At 37.3% G+C, this 23,942-nt stretch overlaps 2 protein-coding genes across 2 annotated transcripts; one reads left to right on the forward strand and one right to left on the reverse strand.

Moving 5' to 3' along the window:
* Positions 1-8,050: 8,050 nt before the first annotated feature.
* On the reverse strand, positions 8,051-23,859 carry gtf2e2 (general transcription factor IIE, polypeptide 2, beta). The gene is made up of 8 exons (XM_077203912.1): positions 23,653-23,859; positions 22,652-22,812; positions 12,429-12,520; positions 11,013-11,120; positions 9,184-9,366; positions 8,788-8,881; positions 8,546-8,661; positions 8,051-8,411 (listed from the first exon to the last, which is right to left on the reverse strand). The coding sequence occupies exons 2-8, from the start codon at positions 22,809-22,811 to the stop codon at positions 8,292-8,294; spliced, it is 873 nt and encodes a 290-aa protein (XP_077060027.1). The 5' UTR covers position 22,812; positions 23,653-23,859; the 3' UTR covers positions 8,051-8,291.
* Positions 17,402-21,456, forward strand: smim18 (small integral membrane protein 18). The gene is made up of 2 exons (XM_077203924.1): positions 17,402-17,511; positions 20,592-21,456. Exon 2 carries the CDS (start codon positions 20,605-20,607, stop codon positions 20,815-20,817), a length of 213 nt encoding a protein of 70 aa, XP_077060039.1. The 5' UTR covers positions 17,402-17,511; positions 20,592-20,604; the 3' UTR covers positions 20,818-21,456.
* Positions 23,860-23,942: the final 83 nt, after the last annotated feature.

A 23,942-nucleotide genomic window follows, 5' to 3' on the forward strand; every position in this document is an offset into this window, starting at 1 on the left:
GAGGATCCCTATACCACTCTACAGATAAAGCATTGTGGAATTTTTCGGTTTGCGTACCTACCCGAAGTGATAAAATAAAATAAAATTATGCATCAAAATTTATAGACAAGACAAGTAGTTTGTTTAGGCATGGTTTGTAAGGAATTACAAACCTGTGCACAAACGCACATAACCATAGAATCAACTCTTAATGCGCATGTGAACTCCATCAGCCTCTATCACAGGTTCGCGTTTAAAGTCTGTTTAGAGAGAACGGTGTCGTCTTAGCGGCCCCTAATTTAATAACAAATGATCATTTAGACGGAAGTGAATCAATCAAAACTAAATTTAGCTGGAAAAAACATTATTCAAGAACCATTAGAAAACCAAACCAATCTCTGTTACCTTAAATTATGTTTATCTCTGTAAAGCTGCTTTGAAACAATCTACATTGTTAAAAGCGCTATATAAATGAGGATGACTTGCCTCGGTTGCACTCAAACATAGTAGTTTGACGACGACACTTCCCCTGCGCTACATCAGTGCTTGGTCCGTCATCTACCGCATTAGCTAAGGGATGCTTTGCGTTTAGGTAGTACTTGAGACTGTCAGCTGAATGTGCGGAACGCTTTTCAGAGAAGATAAGGTAACTTATTTTAGCACAATTCACACCCAGCGGTAATTCAGGAAAACAAAATCTCTGAATCCTCCACATGAAACTTTGGTCTTCCGACCTTTGTTTTAACATCGTGTCGATTTATTTTGGTTAATATGTGTGAGGGAGAGAGAGCAAGACAGCGCTTAGTGTGGAGATGAAGTCGCTTGGTTCGAAGTGAGAGAGTGTGAGCGCGCCACCGGGTCTCGGACTCTCTCTTGGTCTCTCTCTCGGTCTCTCTCTCTCTCTCTCTCTCTCTCCTCGTTGTTTCAGATAAACATGTGCCCTGTCACAAGTGCAGCAGTTTATCTACATTACTCACCGATCAAATAACGCTTTGGCGGGTGCTAAAAAAATTCAATGCAGGAAAACCCCTGTTATTGCAAACAGGAAACAGCATAATTTGTCTCGTTTAGTAAAATAAAGCCAAGCTTTAGATCGTCTTTTCCACTCCATGTTTACCTCCTCTGCTCAAATCGCTTTGACATCATGAATGAGATGCATAGGACTTTGCGCTATGGTGCCCGATAAAGGACAAAAGGGGAGCAGGAGCATCTATAAGAGGGTTTGTTAACGTCGAGGGCATACAATATCGATGGTTCGTACAATTTAGAAACGGTTCTTGAGTGGAACCGGTTTTCAATTCCCATCCCTACCCCCTACAGTGCAATTCGGCTAGGTATAGCCTACATCCGCGCTAAAATATCAAGGTCAAAGTAGGGTTGGCTGACAAGAAAAAAGTCGTTCCGAAGCTTTGCGAGATCCCGAAGCGCAGATGTTTCGAAACACTGATCCGAAGCTTGATTCAAAACACCCATGTCACGTGACTACGGCTAAATGAAGCTTCTGAGTGTCTCGACAGGTGGCGTGCTCCGCCGATTCAGTGTTTGATTGACGGGGTCAGGAACAGACCACACAATCATACATCTGTATAAAAAGTGGTCAACTCATCTTGACCTCGTGGGTTTTTGTGAGAGGATTTTTTCAAAGACTGGAGAAATTATCTGTTAAAAAAAAAGTAGGCTAAGTCCTTCCAAAGAAGAGAAATTAATATTTTTCATAAGAATCTCTCAAAAAGTGAGGCATGTGGCTTGATGTATTTTATTAATGGGCCTATTCATTTTTCAGGACCTACAGGTTACAAGCTTCATATTAGAAAAATAGCTACAATCAAAAAACACATTTTTAATGGCGCGTTGTCAATGTTGTTTCAGATCAACACCTGCAAGTGACCACTAGATGTCACCGTTGAGACGGGTGTCGGATTGATTCGAAGCCACGACACAATATGGCACATTTGGTTCAACTGTTTCATTGCTTCACGAAGCCTCGATCTGCCGACCACTAGGTGAAAGTCATCATAGCTTGCGTAGTATAGACCCAGCTCCCAACCCAACTTTGAGAACAGATTAACAGCGATATTTTTTTATCTCCCGATAAGACTCAGCTCGATAAGACGCCGCACGTTAACGCCGATAACGGCCCACCACTAGTTGGTTTTTTCCTCATTAAAACCGATTATGTTTATCAGTGATTGTGTAAGCAGGAACACGTGTGTGTGCATTTTACTTTGTGATTTCACTGGAATGAATAGAGAGTCTCCGAAATGGATTAAAGCGCGCTTCCGTGTGAAGACTGTGCACGAGCCACAAGAGAACACTGCATGCACCACTGATCGCAGAGTCAAGGAGCACTTTGATCACTTGATTTCAAAAACAACACATTTCAGCGTGCTAGATCGCCTCTTATTTTAACAAACGAACTAAATGAATGATCTGCTAGTTAACTGTTGATTTTATTTATTTGTATAGTTACATCCGTGCAGTGAGATGTTTCAAAAGTGGTGGGGACAATATCGACCCTGACAAAAAGTGGTGGGGAAATTCGCAAATAATAATTAATAATAACAAAAAGGTTTTTGGTTTTCATAGCATTTCTGCTGTGTTGGACTATGATGTCGCCACTGCGTCAAAATATTTCTCAAACGGCAGTGCACCGATGATCCAATGCCTCTCCAGTAGATCTACTCTGGCGCCGACTCTGCCTTCAGCCATGTTTTATTGTGCGATGCACGATGGTGGCTACTGTGTGAATGTTGGTTTGAAGAGTATCTTCTTTTCTTCGCTGCATTCACGATTCCGTGAGGACCACTTCTGGCACCATGTTGAATTACGAGCGGCAAGGCAAAAGGCAACAACATATAACTTTACTAGTGGAGACACAGAACTTTAACATGCAAGCATATAACTTCATCACCGTAACCCATACTCGCGCATGCGTAGAAGCAAGCTTTTACAACTTAAAGGTGCAGTGTGTGATTTTTAGCGACATCTAGCGGTTCGGCTGCGAGTTGCACTGAGGCCACAGCCCACTGCTCACCCCTCCTTTTCAAAGAAGCTACGGTGCCTGAAACTGGACAAACATATCGTCGTCTGAGACAGCAGTGAATATCCAGAGTAAGCCAAGAGTGTGTAACATTGTCACTGTTTCTGTACCACAGTCCATTATAAACATCATGGATAAAGTTTACAAAGCCATAGTCAGGTGAGGATCAAAGGTCTTAATATATAATATAATAATAGTAATCAGCTGATTGTCTCACAAACGTAACCAGCACATTTACCCCCACATAGCAAACCCATAATACAGCGAGAGAGAAGATCCACATGAAACTATGCAACTATATATTGTTTCTAACAGGAAAGTAAAAGTTTAGCTGGCTCAATATGAGCTGTTACTGTGGCTGAGCTGGTTAAAGCATAAAGCCTTGTTTAAACTTGACGCGTCCGCATGAGCCCAAAGGTGCGCGTGGCAAATACGGCATGATTGTACAGGGCGCGCGCCTCCGCATCCCCTAGACACCACTTACTACACACAATAGGCTTTTTTGCTCTGATTTGGAAAACTCTTCGCGATCGACTTAAAATGCTTCCAAGATCGACGGGTTGGTGATTCCTGTAACGTTACTGTTTTACGGTCAATGACAAGAGTGCTAATCAGCTGTCTCACGAACGTAACCAGCACATTTATCCCCACATAGCAAAGCCATAACACAGCGAGGGAGAAGAACTAAGATACATGAAACAATCCAACTACATATTTTACACCACTGACAAGGGAAAAGTCACTACTCACGGTGTTTATGGCTAGCTTCTAGCTTTCTGCTGCTTCTCTTTCAAGGTTGTGACGAAACACGCTCTGTAGCGCTGTTTGTTCGCTGTCAGCTACGGTAGAAACATGACGTCCACAATATGTCGACCTTCATAGAAGGGGATTCCCGCAGTTATGTAGATATAAATGTCTCATTCTAAGGTAATAAAAACATTACGGTTTATTAATTAAGTTCTTTATACACCACTGAAAACATAGTTATGGATGTCATATTGCATTTCTGTTAATAGATACTCAAATTTTTTACACATTGCACCTTTAAGTCTGTTGGATTTAAAGCTACAGAGCACCATGTTCTACAAGTGGAACCTTAAAATTGAGCAAGATTTTAAAAATGTGATTTGAATAGGCTATAATAACATTAGGGCACTTTCAGTAATTTCATTACGCACGCGCAAATAATAAACTGAGCTCTCGTTTATGTCTTTTTGCAATTGAGTGGACAAATTCTCTCTCTCTCTCATTTTTTTTAAAATTTAAAATCTATAACTTCAAAAGCGTACTGCATCTTTGCTGAAAGAGCTGTCATTCTTTCAAGTTGCCTTTGTGTAGAACCAACTCTTGAATGCAAATAAAAATGTCCCTTTTTGAAAGAACTGAATAAGAAATACAAGCATTTAAAAACAAAATAAATAAGGAATACTCACACATCCATAAACTACCCTGTTTGTGTGTCAGACAACCTTGTAAATATTCTTTACATAACTACAACATCCTTAGATATCCTTAAACACAATACATGAGAAAAGTCTCCTAACAGATGGAGAAACATAACTCCAACGTATGTATTCATTGTCAAGACCAGATCCACAAACAAGGCTTCAAAATCCATCAGGGATCAGGAAGCACCAAGGTACACTTAGTGTTAGTCATGTTAATGTTCTTCTTGGTAACCCCCTTTTAAATGCGGGAATCTAACAGACATTTTATTCAGCAAACACAGGATCTTGCAGTATTTTATGAAGATTGCTTTTTCATTCATTAAATCTGAAATTACATTTAATAAACTGGAGATTAATTTCCATAAGTCTAAGGAGGTGAAACAGACTGCTATATTGTTGTAAGCAGTAAGAAATATTTGACTAGAATATTTTGAATTACCACATGAGAGTGCCAGCTTTTAACAGTTGAATTACGATAAATTGCCTTTAATAGGCAATTATTTTCTTCCTGGCAAATTTTGGGACAAAACATTCTAAACAAAACATCAGCCTGCAAAGCAATTATGCTTTTTTCCATTGAGCCTGGGCCTTGAAAATTAAGACACTGTATTATATGAAACCTTTCAGCCTACAAAAACATAATCAATTTGACACAAAGCAGATCCCATACATAGCCATAACATGCCATCAAAACCACCATTAAGAACCTTCTGATGTTCAACACTCACATTTGTGCATGACAAGAGGTGTGTTCTGATCAAGTGCATCTATTCATTGGAAAACATTTTCTTTGTGAGAGTCTGCGTAGTGCTAGAACTGCTTTTGTGTAAGATCATTTGTTTTTCATAGCCACGGGTTCTTTAGATTAGAACCGGAATTTTGTTTTTGCAATTTGAATACAATTCTCTATACCAGAGATCCCAATCATGGGTATTTAAGCAGGTTCCAGGGAGAACTTTTGATTTGGGGATTTGGTTTTTGCATTGTTAAACCTATGAAGCAGACATTATGATTTAAAGGGTTAGTTCACACAAAAATGAAAATTATGTCATTAATGACTCACCCTCATGTCGCTCCAAGCCCGTAAGACCTCCGTTCATCTTCAGAACACAGTTTAAGATATTTTAGATTCAGTCCGAGAGCTTTTTGTCCCTCCATTGAAAATCTATGTACGGTATACTGTCCTTGTCTAGAAAGGCAATAAAGACATCATCAAAGTAGTCCATGTGACCTCAGTGGGTTAGTTAGAATTTTTTGAAGCATCGAAAATATATTTTGTTCCAAAAATAAAAAAAACGACGACTTTATTCAGCATTGTATTCTCTTCCGGTTCTGTTGGGGATCCGCGTTCATGAGTCCGCTGACGTAAGACGAGCTGACGTGTTATCTGGTGCGCCCGAGCTTCATTTACAGTCTGAGGGAGATGCACACTGTAAACAAAACAATCTTTGCAAATATGTCTAAGGATTTCGACACAGGGGAAGACTTGCATTTTTTTTAACCAGACATTTTATTTGAACCCGAATACACGGACGCACCAGATAACACGTCAGCAGCGTCTTACGTCAGCAGCGTCACTGGCCTCGTGAACGCGGATTGACAACAGAACCGGAAGAGAATACAATGCTGAATAAAGTCGTCGTTTTGTTTATTTTTGGAACAAAATGTATTTTCGATGCTTCAAAAAATTCTAACTAACCCCCTGAGGTCACGTGGACTACTTTGATGATGTCTTTATTGCCTTTCTGGACAAGGACAGTATACCGTACATAGATTTTCAATGGAGGGACAGAAAACTCTCGGACTAAATCTAAAATATCTTAAACAGTGTTCTGAAGATGAACGGAGGTCTTACGGGCTTGGAACGACATGAGGGTGAGTCATTAATGACATAATTTTCATTTTTGGGTGAACTAACCCTTTAAGCTGAAATATTAGGGATCTTAAACAATGAAATAATCATACTTATAATCAAAATCTCATGATTGTTTTGTGAACACTGCCGTAATACATTCAGTTACTACATGAAAAAACTTAAATATTAGTAAATGTATGTGAAGTATGTATGTAGACCAATCCAGAACTCTCCATTGGGTTACACTTTATTTTATGGTCTCACCTGAGACCGCATCTCTCTGTAGGCAAGGGTATGGTGAGCTGGTGCCTGCTTACGTCACGCAGTACCACAACATCCAATAGGAAAACTCACCTGCAGAGTAGCCACAGTTCAACCTGAAGAGGGCAGCACTCAGACGTTTTTAAACCACACATATTGTAGAATTAAAACAATTTATACCCAAATGTCCAAAAATTTACTTGAATCAATGAACATCTTTAAAGCCACAGTCCTACAGATAATTAACTAAAAAAAGTTGTCAGAGTTTAGTTACCCTTTAAAGAGTTTGTTTAGCACAAATTTACAAAGTTTTACACATGGACAAATCCTCTCATTATAACAAACAAAGGGAAGACACAATGTAAATAAAAGATTCAATGTGAAGTTTAGTCGTATTCATTAATCAAAAAGGTATTTTTGCACTCAAAACAGTTTTGCAAAACATGTGGAAAAAAAAAACTGTTAGGAAGAGGAAATGGCTAATCAGCCAATAAGTACTCATCTACTGATCTGTGGTAATTTCATGTATTTATTTTAAAATAAATGCAGACATCCCAACCTGCAAGAAGTAATTTCAAGGAGGTATGTGTGTGTGGTACGGGGGGGGTTTGGAATGTATTCCTACACGGTTTGGAGCTCGCAAGCTCTAGATTCCGGGAGATTTTAACTAATTAGCGGGCATCAGGGAGCCGCTATCAATATGCGGGAGACTCCCGGAACTTCCGGGAGACTTGGGATGTCTGTAAATGTGCTTGTATTTCACCATGTGTTCATTTTCCTACATTGTGAAACTTTCAGTTTTACAAATTCAGACAATCTTTGAAGGATGAACAACATTTTTTTTTTTTGGTCATCACATTAAAAATAACATTTAAATGGAATAATATTCAGACTTTTGAGCTTTGAAGTGCTGTAAAAAGTTGTGTGAAGTACTTGAAAGTCCTTAAATCTTATAACAGCGGTCTATAACTGTATAATTTGCTGAGTTCAAATCATAGACTGTAAAAAAAAAATAATATAGTGTCCGTGACGTCACCCGTAGGTTTCTGAAGAGCATTTTTGAAGCCAAAAGTGGGCGGAGAAAAATACAGTAAAAACACTAATATTGTGAAATATAATTTGTGCTTAAGATACATTTCTTATTGTTATTGCACAGTTGTGTTGATTAATATATTTCTGGGAAACCACTAGATATCTTTTTCAGGATTCTAGAATTAAAAAAAAAAACATTGATATGAAATAGAAATCTGTTGATATATTAAAAATGTCTTTGCTATATTTTTTTGACCAATTTCATCTGCTGAATAAATTTGATTTCATGAAAAAAAAAAATATTACAAGGCCCCAACCTTTTGAATGGTAGTATACATTATATACACACACGCTACATTTCAAGACACTTTGTATGTGCATATATAAAGGCATTTTTAAATATGATGAAACTTTGAAAGAAAACAATAGATGTGGTTTGATTGCTCTTGTTTAATCATTAAATCTAAAAAAAAGAAGAGCTTAATAGTCATTGCTTAAAGCACTAGCAAAAAGTAAAACAAAATATTTACAGTCCGTTCACATTTGTGTCACTCAGTACAGTTCTAAAGTGTGTGTGTGTCTGCATGTCTTTATGGTTTTGGCAATAAGACGTTAGATCAGATATACAAACATCACACAGATATCATTCTTGTCTTTTCAGCTGTGTGTGTGTGTGTCACTTCTTGGAGGGAACTCCCTCAGAGTAGTCCTCCAGTACTCCATTCAGATGATCATTATGAGTCTTAAACCGTCTCTTTCTCTGTGTTCCAGGTTTCTTCCTCTTCTGAATGGGTGTCTGTAACAGCCAATCACACATCACATCAACCGTTCACTTCCACACAAATATGCATGAACCAGCCAATCTGGAGAGTTTGTGTTTGTATCTCTGTGTGTAAATGTTTATCTGTATATGTGAGAGATAGAACGTACCATTTTCTTTGGTCCTGTCTCCTGCATGGACGATATGCCCTGTTTCTTCAGATACTCTTCAATCTTTTCCTCATCTATGGAATCAACGGGAACGCTCCGCCACAGCTTTTGGAACTCTGGAGAACGAATGATACTGACGTCACGATAGATAAGCACCACCCACATCACCAGAACTCTTCTAACGGACAATTCTGGATTAGGTCAATATTAATCACTCTTTAATTATGATGAACATCACACACCTTCATCAACAACAAACTGGCAGTGTTTGTCATTGTAGAAAAGAATCTTCTTCTTATCTGGCCTGGTCACAAATATAATCTGATCTCCAAGTGCCTGAAAAAAAAAGATAGTAATAATAATAATATTTCAAATCTTTAAAAAAGTCATCTGCTGCTTTCTAAACAAAAACTACAGATTAAATACACAATGTTGGCAAGCAGATTAATTATTTCCAAATAAACATTATATCCAAATTAAGTGCTAAATCAAAAGGAGTATTTGAAAATAATAATCACAGTGTGTTTGTTCAATGATGTCCCGATACATTTTGAAGTTTCTGTGCAACTGGTTATTTAAATGTATGGTCTAGAATATTATCCAACTATTTTCTCTAAGGATTGACATTAGTGCGTTACTTTAATCGCCTTGGCAGAGTTGGGAAGACCCTCTTCAACGTCATCCAGTAACACTCCGCCTAGTCCCAGCTGATCGTGTTTGTCCAGTAGTCTTAGCAGAGCTTTCTTATCCTTCAGATGATACTTGGGTTTAAAGGCATATTTCCCTTCCCGCACATCAATTTTAGGATTACTTGATAATGCCTGGAGGGGGGGAGAGGTTAGATTTACTATTTTGGTTTGAATGTGTCTCTTGCCCTCTTGTCTTGTCTCTTGTCATTACATGGCTCTATGGAACATATGATTTTGATTGGTCAATTATGGTATTATGTGATTTTCAAAAAAAATTGTAATGCATATATTTGTAATGAAAAAGAAGTAAAAAAAGAAAAAGAAAATTCAAATAAGAAATTTTCCCACCACCCAAGCAGTTAAAGTGCAACCAAATTACAAAGCATATTTTTGTAAATTCTGCAATCAGTGCACGTCCAGCTGCTACTTCAGGGAACATACATGGATACCGCACTACAAGGCAAAAAAATTAAAATAAAATTCTGTCCATATTTGTTTACATCAGACAGACTGACAGTTTGATTGTATTACAGACTTCCCTGGACTTCAGGACAGTGAAGTGTTAAGGCCCCATTCACACCAAGGATGATAACTATAAAAAATAATGATAAAGATATAGTTCTAAAAATCATTCTCCATATTAAAGAGTAGCAGAGTTCACACCACAGCTGTAACGATAACTGCACAGAGAAATGATATCGCTGGAATCACAAAACGATTTTACCCAGTTGATGAACGATAAAAACAGACACCCAATCAGAATCCATACTGGTGTAACGAGCTCAAGCATTTAAAGTGACTGACACACGCTTAGAATAAACAGAGGGATATTTTCCGCTGGTGTGCACGCTAATAGAGTTATCTTTATAGTTATGGTTCTTGGTGTAAACGGGCCTTTATGCTTTAAAGATGTTTCGTTTATTCAATGCTTCATTCAACTGCCACAGCGATGTCATTGGATTATCTTTCTCTGCTTCCTTTTCTCGGCAAACGTGATATGTGTGACTAATTGTGATTAGCATATCATGCAATCATTTTAATTATTACAATTGATTAAAATCGATAATTTCATATATAAATAGATGGCTAAACCATATAATTGAATGTTGTCCCATGCAAATGATTTCTTACAAAACTGTTAGTTTAATCTTTACAGTCTCTTCTCACATCATGAAATAAACCTGGCAGGGTGTTCAGAAATGAATTTGATTCAAGTTGAAATTTAATGATAATGATAGGTTGACTGTACATTATCTCTTATTTTCAAGCTAATATCTATGGATATATGTATGGCTATAATAAAAACATGACCGATATATTCAAACATAATATTGACGAACAGGTTAAGCAAAAATAAAATGAATATGCAATATAGTGCTATATTTTTTAGCTGACTAACGAGTTTAAGGAAATTTAATTACTTTTCTAAGGTAAATGTAATGTTACGTGACATTGTTAACAGTTGAAACACTGATTAAGCGATTACATGAGACAGGATACATTTCAGTAAATCGTTCTATATCTTTCAACATACCTTGAATTTATTTTATGCAAATTACTAACCTTGGACATGCAGTCACTCATTTACAATACTCCAAAATTCAAAGTTAAGAACAACTTTGTGTGCATGTACACGTGTTGTGAAATATATATTTCACACGTGTTGTGAAATATATATCTATATATATAGAGAGAAGTTCTTCTGTGCATATAAATAGGAATAATCTACGCAATAATTAGTGAATGAGACCCAATGTCTTCCTCTTATGCACACACACCTCGCTCATAAGCCACTGTTTTTGCTTCATGCCAATGTCCAGCAGCTTGGTCTCATCCAGAATTTCATCTAGGCTCAGATGATAAGTATCTCCTTTCTGGTGTCTCGTCTGAAAAAGAAAGAGGGAGAAAGACAAAGAGATGCACAAAGAGTTTTAATGTGTCACAGCTACATCTACATCTGTGGATTACAGGCTGACAGCCTTCAATTACTGTCTTGTTAGAGAGTACATCATTTCACTGTGGGGAACTGCCAAGCCTGACACAAACAACAAAAAAAGACTGCTTATGATAATATGAAACAACTATAAAATTACTCTGACAATGTGTATTATGGCGCTTTTCCACTGCATGGTACGGTACGGCACGCTTTGGCGCTTTTCCACTGCATGGTACAGTACGGCTCACTTGTGGCGCTTTTCCACTGCATGGTACGGTACAGCTTGCTTCGGCTCGCTTTAAATGGTACCAGCTCTGTTGAGGTTCCAAGCGTACCGTACCGATACTAAAATGTGACGTGGAAACACTGTAGATCACTGATTGGTCAGACAGACAGAATCGTCACTAGCGTCATTGTATTTGCGAGACATCAAACTCGCTAGATTTAAATAGCCAGTAACAGCCACCGCTGTAGCACCTGTTTTAAAACTACTTGCTTGAAGAAAAAAAACTTCCAAAAAAGGAATGGCTGAATCGTGGTCAGTGGATGAGAAGTGCAGAGCGGATAAACTATAACGATCAGTCATAATCCCACCCACTTTGAAGCGGTACTAACTGCAGTGGAAAAGCAACCGAGCTAAAGCGAACCGTACTGAGCCGTGCCGCGCCGAGTCGTACCACGCAGTGGAAAAGCGAAGCGAGCCGAACCGTGTCGTGCCGAGCCGAACCGTACTGAGCTGTACCATGCAGTGGAAATGCGCCATTAGTCTTGTTAGTGTGAAATTTCACACAATGTTTATTTACGTCAGATGGAGATTCAGTTGTTAGGAGAGCAAAGGACTGTTTTTTTTTTCAAGCACACAACATGAAAACCTTCACAAATGAACAGAAGAAACCATTATAGATCACAATATTGGTACGAATACAAGACTGGCAATAGATGCGCTGAGTTTGGAAGACATTTCCCTTGGCATTTGATGGTGTTTAATGACAGTGTGGATTGCTCAGCTCAGGATAATTTCATTCCCCATGTGTCATTCTCAAGGTATTCTGAATTGCAGAAATCTCCTGAGTTAAAAGAAACCTTTTCACTCAAAAATTTTTTTTTTTAATCAGTGTCTAATGCAAGAAGAAAATGATCATAAAGAAGCAAGAAAATGACAGGTGACAGACACTGCAGTTTTTTCACTGCAAATTTCTGTTTGTTGAACTAGATTGGACTGTGGAAGTGTTAGAAAATTTGCATATCTTTGAATTACCTTCATGTAGTTGACAATTCTGGCCAAAACTCCAAATCTGTATCCAGAACTCCCAGAAAGTGCTTTAAGATTGAAGGAACCATTGCTAGGATCTGAAAGATGAAAGGAGGACAAGGAGGATAAGAAGAGATAACAGACTATAATAAGTAGTAGTAGCATAATAAATGTAGCAACTACTAGGCTATTAACGTAGAACTACTATAACCAACCCTCTCAAAAGACAACAGATAATAATAACACACGTTGTGTTCAAACACAGAGTTAGTTTCTGGCTGTTATATTCCACACCATTTACAATTCTCTCTGCTGCCAGCAGACATTTCTTCCTAAAGAGACGAAAGAAACCAAGAGTAAAATGAAAAGAGCAGGGGAAAAAAACCTGACAAAAAAGGTCTATTTTGACCAAGTGCAAAGTGAAAAAGCACTCTGGCCAGTCAGATGCCTTAACTCATTCCTTTGATATATATAATCCATTTGAAAGCACTTTCTCTAATGCAAAATAAACCTCTGATAAAAACAGATTTTATCTGCATGATGCAAAACAGCCTACAATTCACCAGACAACACACCTGTTCTAAAAGGGGCAATCAAATTATAAAAATATATAAAGTAATAGTGTGAAATAGGAATTTATAACAGTATAATGCCAATAACAGAAATAAATAATAGTAAATAAAAAAATATCAGCATCTGCTTGCTATGTGAAATATTCCAGTTATTTATGCATTCTTAATAGTCGTAAACCAATGTAAATTGGAATATATCTGGGCAGGGTCGTTGTCAGAACATATAGAATGGGTGGATATTTGGTTTTCGGGGGGGGGCAGACATTCTTATGATCTGAGAAAGACATTCACCGAAGCAATAACATCCTGCATTTATTATACCTGATATTGAAAAAGTTCTGTATTAAAACAACACAAGATAGTCATCCTACAACTAGACCAAAACACACTTCAAACATGAGTCACAAAAGCTCTTCAGTTCCACCAAGGCAAGACCACAATAATAATAAAAACAATAGATACAAAATAGCAATACAAATATATGTCTGTAGCATATTAAAGTGCATCAAAGACTTGAGTGTATTCACAATTAAAATAGGCCAGTTGAAGGCGGCAGGTCTCCGAGTGATAGTCAATTAGTCATTTATAAATATAACCATGGTTCTACCTCCGTTTTGTGTAATAACGCGTAAAATATGAATTCTCTTAACATAGGCAAGAGGGTGAGCAGACTCCAGGGTAAGGAGATGCACTTAAAAAACAAACAAATTTAAACAGATTTCCTTGAAATAGTTTCAAGTTACATGTCACTGTCCAAAATACACATCCCAGCATAAATGCTCAGGATAAATTATTTTTATCAAAATGTCTACATTCATAAACCACGTATTTTTATCAGGAAAGCAAGCATACTGTATGCGGGATTGTGCATGGAAGAAAGCACGCATAGAGTGCTTTAATCACTCATCTTATTCACCGCAATCTCAAAAAAGTTCTGTTATAATCAGTAAAGCTGACTGCACAATGAATCTCTTATTTACATAACTGTTTGTTATAATGAGAGGATTTGCTGCGAGCTAGCAGAACTCAGAATCCACTCAACACTCCAGAGTTTTTGTTCAGTGCTAACTTAAATGTCTCTGATTGGCCACTGCATTCAAGACACCAACAGATATGTTTGTGATTGGCTACACTGCTCAACGCTGCAAAAAAAAAACCTTAATAAAACCCTTTGCTGTTTTCCAGAGCGCAAACATATGCACACTGGATTGTTTGCCAAATAGGTTTCGCCAATATACTATTATAGAGAAAACTGTCCGTACGCCTGTTTCACACTGAACACATAAGCAGAGCGTAAGCAGAGCGTAAGCAGCGTAGAAGCAGAGTGTGAGTAGTACGCACCCATTTTGCTTTCACACTGGCAGCGTTTGCGCAGGTCAAACGCACAGATGAACTGTGGCTTGTGCACTGCAAATACAGACGAGTATCGTTCATTTTGCCTCCTTGTTCAGGTGTTCTCCATCGACCACTGTCTGTTACATGATTTGATTTATGCTGTCAGCATACTCTGCTGCTCTGTGAATGTGTTCCCTACTGTCCCACAATATGCAAAACATGCTGAATAAGTGAATATATGTAGTTTACGTGATAAAAGTAATCTTAAATCCCCATGTGGTGGAAATCAAGGTTTTAATATAGTTTATATATCCATGTGCTGTTTTTAAGATGCCAGAAAAACCATGGGTAAATTCATAAGTCAGCACTATTGCTGAGTATTTTCTCCTTAAAACTGCAGTGAAACAAAGACAGTTTTAAAAACGTGGTTTGAAATTGCTGGTGTTTCTGACGTCACAAACTACTTTGAACCAAACATGTCAATTTGTGATCCTCAACGAGTGGATCACTGAGCTGTTGTGAGTGGAGATGGGGCTAATTTGCATATTCATAAAAACCGCATATAGTAAATGAGGCAAGGTTGTAGAGTTACATTTAAGCTATTTTAAGGCATGAAGACATTCTTTTTAAGGAAAAAAATGCTTAAATATATCATTTTGGAGATCAAAGATGAGTTTTAAGGGATAAAATGATTGACTAGAGGGGGGGACTTCAAAGTTAAGATATAGGCTACCTCTAGTTTTAATCATTTAAACAGACATGAAAACTGGCAATGATGCGTTTTCATGTAAATTATTAGTTTTTTTTCACAGCGCTGAATGTCAAATGGTGACTGAAACACGGAACACCTCCCCTATATGATTTTATGGTAAAGTCTGTTCAAAGGTCTGTTTAAATTATTAAAACGAGGTATATCTTAACTTTAAGATTACTTTTATCATGTATACTGCATGTTATATGAGTGGGACAGTAGGAGAGGAAAACGGTCACATCGCAGTGGAGTATGCTGCCCAATCAAAGCATGTGACAGACGGTGGTCGGAGGAAAATACTGTCAAAAGGTGACAGAATGGATGATTATCGTTTGTATTTTCGTACACAAGCTGCAGTTCAGCTGCATGTGACAAACACTGAACAGTGTGAAAGCAAAATGGGTGCATACTGCTCCCGTTCTGCATATGCACAGCTTCTGCGCTGCATCCGCTCTGCTTCACGCGTCAAGTGTGAAACATGCATTTGGCTACGCCTAATTACTGTTCAAATTACGATTGTAGAGATCAGTGTTCCTGTGAGTTAAATGCTACTGAAGACGTTTCATTATGGAATATGTGAATGGTCAAATCCACAGAAATACGCTTTTTTGCTCTCAATCGTAAGAACGCTGAATTAAAATGCACATACACACAGTGATGATCCAAAACATTATGATCAGTCACAGGTGAAGCAAAGATCGTTGATCATCTCCTAAATGGGTAAGTTAGATGGTAAGCAAACAATCAATTCTTGTAATCAACGTGTTGGATGCAGGAGAAATGGGCAGGGATAAAGATTTGAGCAACTTTGACAAGGGCCAAATTGTTATGGCAAGGCGACTGAGTCAGAGTATCTCTAAAACGGCAAGCCTTGTAAGCCCAGTTAGCAGTGGTGAGAATTTACCAACAGTGGTCAGAGGAGGGATATACCACAAACCGGTGACAGGGTGTTGGGCACCCAAGGCTCAACGATGCACGAGGGCAACAAAGGACATCCTGTCTGGTCCGTGCCAAAAGAAGGTCTACTGTGGCACAAGTCCCACAAAATTTTAATGATGGTTATGGCAGGAATGTGTCAAGTCATAGTGCATCGCAATCTGCTGCGTATCGGGCTGTGTAGATGCAGTCCAAATGATGACCCCTGTCCACCATCGAAAGGCCATTCATGTGGACAAAATTTGTGCCACCAAACCTAAAAATTGTTGCTGACCAATGGTGTTCCCTGGTGGAAGTGTCCACTTTCAGCAGGATGATGCACCCTGCCACACTGCACACATTCACATTGTTCAGTAATGGTTTGAGGAACATTACCAGATACCACAGGACACATTCAGGTGTCTTGTAGAGTGCATTAATTGGCGGGCCAGCACTGTTTTGGCAGCATACAGAGGAACAGCAGCATATTAAGCAGGTGGTCATCATGTTTTGGCTCATCTGTGTATATGAACATTTTTTGATTTGATGCTTATGTGGTTATACATTTACTTAATAAAGGTTTACCTTGCCTTATTAACCAAAAGTGTTTATGTTAAAAAAGGACCAGTATTTCACAAAGACTTTTCTTCCCCTGTGTAAATAAGCCAGTAAAAATAGTGTGCTGACGCGTGTTAACACTAGACAGAAGGAGATTTACATCACCATATGGAAAGAAGCATAAATGGATGGAGAAGCATAGGTTACTGTAAAGCTATGTCTTAGTTGGTGCTTATCTTGACAAAAGCCGAGTACAAATCAGCATGAAGTTTTAACATCTACTCTCGTGTAATGGAAATCATTCAGATGGGAAAACCTTTGGTTTATTTAAAAGAGGCTGAGAAAATAAATATTGTCTGTTTTGTTCTAATCCATCATGTACAGGTATGCATTTACAGAAATATGGTTTTAAAAAAACCTGTACCCTGAATCTAATGCATAACTGGGCCATAACGGAACAATGATGTCATATTTCTCATATTTTCTTTTTGATTGCTTGTCGTTGCTCATCATATTTCCAAACTAATTTTCACCATCTCAAGCTCCTTGTAACTGGTAAAAGGAATAGTTTCCTCTGTAGCATGTAGCTCTAGCATCACATCCTCTTCCTCCTCCACACCCTGCTCAAAAACCCCTGGCAACGGGAGCACAGCCAGTCTCAGCTGCATCTTGGCATTGACTCATGAATGATTCATCGTGTGGGCGGGACCTAATGCTGAGAGCAGATGCATTATAGTAGGTTGGATGGCTGATGCTTAGAAAGACAGGACAACCAGCCAATGGCGTCAAAGCAGAGACTCAGAACAGCCAGTGCAATATACGGTTACAGATTAAGGTGGGGCAGGGAGAGAGAGAGAGAGAGAGAGAGAGAGAGAACAAGCGTGAACGGCAAGAAAGACAACACAGAGAGAAGCAAGAGGCTGCTCCATCACCCTGCATCCCAGACACTAACACCCAGGTATGTCCTGCTTTTATATCGAACAACACAATGCATCTAATACTAAAATACTACACAGACTAAAATATGTGCACAGACTGAAATAAGAATTGTTGACTGTGCAATTCTAAATCATTACACTGACAGCATCAAACTGACTGCGTACTGAATATTTAACAAGAAAAACTCATCCATTAGCTAAAAAGAGGACAAACACTGGAAAAGAGCTTGAAAGAAACGATAGCACAGTACTAAGGGATGCTTGGGGTGGGGGTCTCTGGAGGCCAGGACAACCAGAAGCCATCTGTCTGTTTCAGACAAGACTGTGCGTGTGTGTGTGTGTGTGTGTGTCTGTGTGGGAGTCTACAAAACCAGGTCTCCGAAATGAAGCTTTATAACAATAAAATAAATCCTGTGAAACATTGGTCACAAATGAACATGAAAAGAAGTTTAAATCTCTTTTGGAGATATGGGATTCTACTGAGTCATCATGGGTGAGTTGAAAGTGAAGCTGTATTCCTGCAGCGCATGTGCACAATCAGACACGCGTGAGAAATACTTTCACATGGCTCACGCTACGGTTAACACAATTACATAATTACATTCCTTACATGTACAGATCTTGCTTTGGTGATGTATGCACTACAGGTTCAGAAACAACTCTGAAAATTCATAAGATTGAACTTTTAACACCATATATGTAAATCAAATTGTCTTTGAAATGTTGTAATTGAAATCCAAAAGCGTAATTGAATGTATCATTTTTCAGCTTCCACTCTGCTTTAAACCTACACAACAAAATGACCACTCAACCAAACTAGGTCAGCTGATTCATCTCAATTCATGCCTCTAGTATGGCTCCATCCCATTTTGCATGCTATTTGTCCTACATAATATACAAGATTAGGATTAGTCCACCCCAAACCAAGGTACATAGAAAATAGTATGCTACAGCTGCCTGGATGCTATACTATACTTCCAATGGATTTTCAAAGCATGTATTTGTACATGCTTTATGGGCTGATATCTTTAAGTGTTCTACCAAAGTACACTACTAGGGCTGCACGACATATCGTTTTAGCATCGATATTGTGATGTACACATCCACGATAGTCACATTGCAGGATATGTAATTTCAAGCATCACAGAGCGAGAGTTTATCATTTGCACGTGTTTTATTTCCTGTCAGTTTAAACATTCAAGTGATTTTAAACCATTTGAGTGCAAGAATATGCAAAAGAGAACTCAACTTGGAACTTGTGGACTTTTTTCTGTGCGCGCAGACAGCACGCGAACATAGCATTTAATTTTCTTTCACATCTGTTTGTACTTGAACAGACATACACACAAAACTATGTCAAAGTGCCCATCTTGGCTGGTATCTTCTTAAACACAGTCGCTTATAGTTTACGTGAACGTAAACAATTGAAAAAGAAAACGGATGCATATTATATTGGATCTGTGCATTCAGTCTTAGTGACAGCAGCCTAATATTCCTACTGCTTTGTGTCTGTGTCATTTATATTAATCAAACAAAATACAAAGAGAAATCACTTTTGTAGCTGTAACAAAGAGTATTTATATTTAATTTATACAGTTCAGACTATACAGTATTTTACATCTGATTTTTCCATACTTAAAATAAAGCACTGTTTATTTAATTTACATCTTTGTTCTATTGCAATGGTTCTCAACTCCAGTCCTCGGGACCCGCTGCTCTGCACATTTTGTATGTCTCTCTTATCTGACACACTCAGTTCAGATCAAGGAGTCTCTCCTAACGAGCTGGTAATCTGAATCAGGTGTGTTAAATAAGGAGACATAAAAAATGTGCAGAGCAGTGGGTCCCGAGGACTGGAGTTGAGAACCACTGTTCTAATGTATTTATATATGCATATGCAATTCTTTTCAAATAGAGATATTAAAGTCATCTAATGACTTTTTTTTCCATATCACAATATATATTGCAGCAAAACAAAATATCGCAATGTCAGTTATTTCCAATATCGTGCAGCCCTATGAACTACCGTTCAAAAGTTTGGAGTCAGTAAGATTTTTAAAAAAAAAAGAAAGAAATGAATACTTTTATTCAGCAAGAGTGCATAAAATTGATCCTAATTAACAAAAGACGTTTACATTGTTACAAAAACAAAATATTTCTTACAACTAAATGCTGCTCTTTTTAACTTTCTATTCATAAAAGAATCTTTAAAAAAAATGCATCATGGTTTCCACAAACACATTAAGCAGCACAACAGCGTTCAACAGTGATTATGATAAGTGTTACTTGAGCAACAAATCAGCATATTAAAATGATTTCTGAAGGATCATGTGACACTGAAGACTGAAGTAATGATGCTGAAAATTTTGCTTTGCCGTATTTTTTTTTTTAATACTATATAAAAAACAAACAGCTATTATGGATTGTAATATTTCTTGATATTACTGTTTTTACTGTATAGCTTATCAAATAAATGCATTCTTAGTGAGCGTAAGAGTAAATGTATGAGCCTAAAAGTAACTAATACTGAACTAAAATAATAATAAATAATAATTCAATATTTTAGCAAGAACACAAGGCGTACTTAATGTCTTTCTACTTTTTGGGCAAATCTACATGTTTTTCCAAGGCGACTAATTGGTAAACAACTAGTCAACTAATCAATTCCTGATCAACAATTATGATTTTGGGTTAACCTAATCCCAATAAGATGTGTTTCTTTGGAGTAGTAAGCTAAATCTCAAATGCAGGTGTAGTAATTTAAAATTTAATTTAATTTTAATTTAAATTTAAATTTAGTGAAAACCCTACACATGCTGCAAGATACTCAAAAACAATGAGATGCAAAGCAACGACTAAAGATGCCTAACTGACAGCTATAGTACAGTATGAAAAAAACACTGTGCCTTTGAGGATGCTCTAATATATGTCCTTTTCTCATCAAAACTGAAAAATACAGTACATATAAATTTGCATGTAGAAAGTGCCATTCAAATCTGTCAATCACTCTGCCTCTAGCTGATTCTGATCACTATTTGTACCCAGGCTAATTATTCTACTCTTGCTCATCCTTCCCTTTAATAACTGACTGTATTTCTAGGTCTCTCTGCAGTATGAACATGTCCAGCAGTTCTGCTCTGATCCAGCAGATCTATCCCTTCCACGATGGCTGGAATGTTGCCTGCTTCATCATTCTCCTCCTCTTCATTCTCACCATCCTCTCCCTCGCCACACTGGCATTCCTCTATGAGCTGCTGGACTGCGGATGCTTCACCAAGACCAAAACCGTTCGTGATCTGCGCCGCCAGCACGAAGAGGTGGTTTAGTTGTAACCATGGTGACAGCGGACACGGTCTCCAAAGGAACCACAACAGTAGATCGGTGGAAAAGGCTGCAAATTCGGACAGAGCTCTTCGCCAGAATGGAGTCCTTTAAAAACACGCCCAACATGTACAGAGACAGAAGCACTCAACTCCCACTTGCTCCAACAGCAATACACAGCACAGGCATCTCGATGGCTTAAAATATTAAATGAGATTTACACCAGAAAGAAAGGAAAAATTTGCTTGTGTGTGCACGTCATTGTTTCGTTTGCATAGTCAGTGTTCCAGTACTATTGTTTAATGAGTCGACTATAAAACTGTTGAATATTCTGAGATGTGTTTACATGAATCTTTCCCTTTGTGCGGGATGACCAAATTTACATATCAGCATTGTGGAATTCATAAGCTAAATACAGTATTAATTGACTACCTAAAGCAAACTTTCACTACAGTTGGAGTAAAGGGAATGATATATGTGTACATGTTTAAATTCCCTGTTCGGTGACTTTTAAAATGTGAATAATTGTTATGTATAATAATAGTTCTACATCAAAAAGCACACTAAAGGCCAATTATTGCATCTTTGAAATGCCTTAAAATTGTGTATTTAAAATTATATAATAAAAATCATATAAGCACAAACAATGTGTGGTTCACATTAGGGTCACAGAAGATATCATCAGCTGCTGCTAAAAGTACATTAATGACTTAAATAAATGTCTAGAACAAGTCCTCATAAGAGCTTGAGATGATTTGATTGTTTTGTTTTTTTACTGATATTCACAATTTTCAACGTATTATATTATTTATTGGTTCTTTAATATCAGGTGTACTGAAAAATGCAACCTTTTGGTAGGTCATTAAAGAAAGTATATTTGCAAGTATAATTACTTATTAAATATATTGTTTGGATAATTGCTCAACTTTTAAAATAACTTATATGTAACACTGAATGCAAGGCCTAGAACAAACATTGCAAGATATTCAGATTGCAAGAACACTTAAACAAAAAAAATCAATCAAAGTGTACATGCCAGTCTATATTACTCTATGGATCTTCATATTTAGTTGTAGGACTCAATTTTCATAACTACCAACTTGGGTAACTCTCACAAAGCAAGGTTGACCAGACATCATCCGAGAGGCCCGTGATGAAGGTTTTATAACTCAAAAATTGCTTTTAGATGTTAGGCTCACTGACATAAAATTAAGAATCCTCAGTGCTATTTTAAATACTGTCACTGGTATTAAACTAAACAGCAAGAGAAGGTTGCTGTTTCTTTGCCACTGCAAGCTGATGCAGATATTTTAATTCTAGAAAGATATTTAATAAATTCAGATTGAAATGATTCATGCTAATGTTGGTTTTGAGCATTTCCCAAAACATACATTTATAATGCTTTAGATATGCCAAGGCCATTTGAATACAGATAAAATGTCAATACAATTGATTTAATATCTTAATTTGATAAAAGAGGACAACATACACTACTGTTCAAAAAATTGGGTAGGTAATGTTTTTGAAAGAAGTCTCTTATGCTCACAAATGCTGCATTTATTTAAAATTACAGTAAAAAGAGTAATGTTGCAAAATATTATTACAATTTAAAATAACTTTTATATTTTAATATATATTTTTCAGCAGCCATTCCAGTCAGAAGACGTTTATAAAAGTTGAAAACCATTGTTTTATATTTTTGTGAAAACCATAATAATATTTTTTTCCCCAAACTTTTGAACAATAGCAAGTTAATGACGTACAGCCAGAGAGTTATTGCGACTTAGTGAGGAGTGAGTCAATTCCAAAGATTACATAAATACACATGTACTTTCTGACCTGTGTTGCTTTTGGAGGATGATGTATCTTTGTCTGGTTTGCTCTTTTTCTTCTTGGAGGATCCGGAGGCCTCAGAGGTTGCTGGTCTCTTCTCAACTGCAGGATTAGATAGAGCTCTCTTTTTAAAGAGCTCTCGCTCTTTCAGCAGAGCTGGATCCATCCTACACAAATTACAACACATACAATACAGTTAATAATTCGACTGGCTGAGTGGTTATAAATGTATATAAATAATTTTGACCAATTAGATTATAAACGAGGCTGGAAATTTAATAATAATAAAATATTTAAGGCTCTACATAACTACACAAATTCTATAGCAGGTTTGGCTTGTTTGACTGGTATGGTGTTAGTCAAAACTATGAATCAGCGCACCAACAACTGAAAACAATACAAAATACAACTATAAATCAATGCACTATTAAACTATAATTTATTAACCGAACATATATCTTCGTTGTGGTTATACGTTACCAGTCAAACGTTTGGACGCTCTTATTCCTTATTATTATTATTTACACTTAAGAATAAGAACGCAAGAATAATCATAATCAGCCAGTTCGCATGTAACGTTAAATATGTTGGCTGCTTTTCATTCAGCATCTGGTCCAATTAATTTAAAAACAAACACTTTCTTTGGTGTGTCAAGAAATTGGTTGTTTATTAGTTCTATACACATAGTGGTTAATACACAAAAAACAATTTAATCTCTCATCTAACGTTAGAGATGTAGAGACGAGAGACAATCTAATGTAACGTTACATTATTCTGGTAGAAATAGGCCAGATGGAAGTTTAGCTATATCTAACATACTGAAATAAATTACAAATTTACAGCCAGCGTAACAGTAAATATCTAACACGTTTATTTCACAAGATATTTAATATAACAACAAAATACCATAATAACCACAACTAATAAATTAACCATAAACACCTTACATCACATAAAACATGCAGCTAATCATCCACAAATTAATGAAGAAGTAACTCCGAGATTACCTGAATGTTTCACTGCCCTCTCTCAAAGAGAGAAACAGTTCAGATAGAGATTAATTATTATTTGAAGCGATCATATGCTGTCAACGTAGTGTTAAAGCTAAATGAGAAGCTTGTCAAAGAATGCTAGCGACGCAACACGACTAACGTACATGAATTTCCTGCAGGAAAAGGCGACGTTCTTCTTCTTCTTCTTCTTCGTTTTAAATTGTTGTTCACAAATACGTCGTCTGCCACCTGCTGGTCAAACCGAATATTACATTTGTTGCGCTGTTCAAATTTGACATATATTA

Source organism: Siphateles boraxobius, unplaced genomic scaffold (genome assembly GCF_051911475.1).
Source record: "Siphateles boraxobius isolate OS27281-9 unplaced genomic scaffold, OSU_SipBor_1 119, whole genome shotgun sequence".
Taxonomy (NCBI): Eukaryota; Metazoa; Chordata; class Actinopteri; order Cypriniformes; family Leuciscidae; genus Siphateles; species Siphateles boraxobius.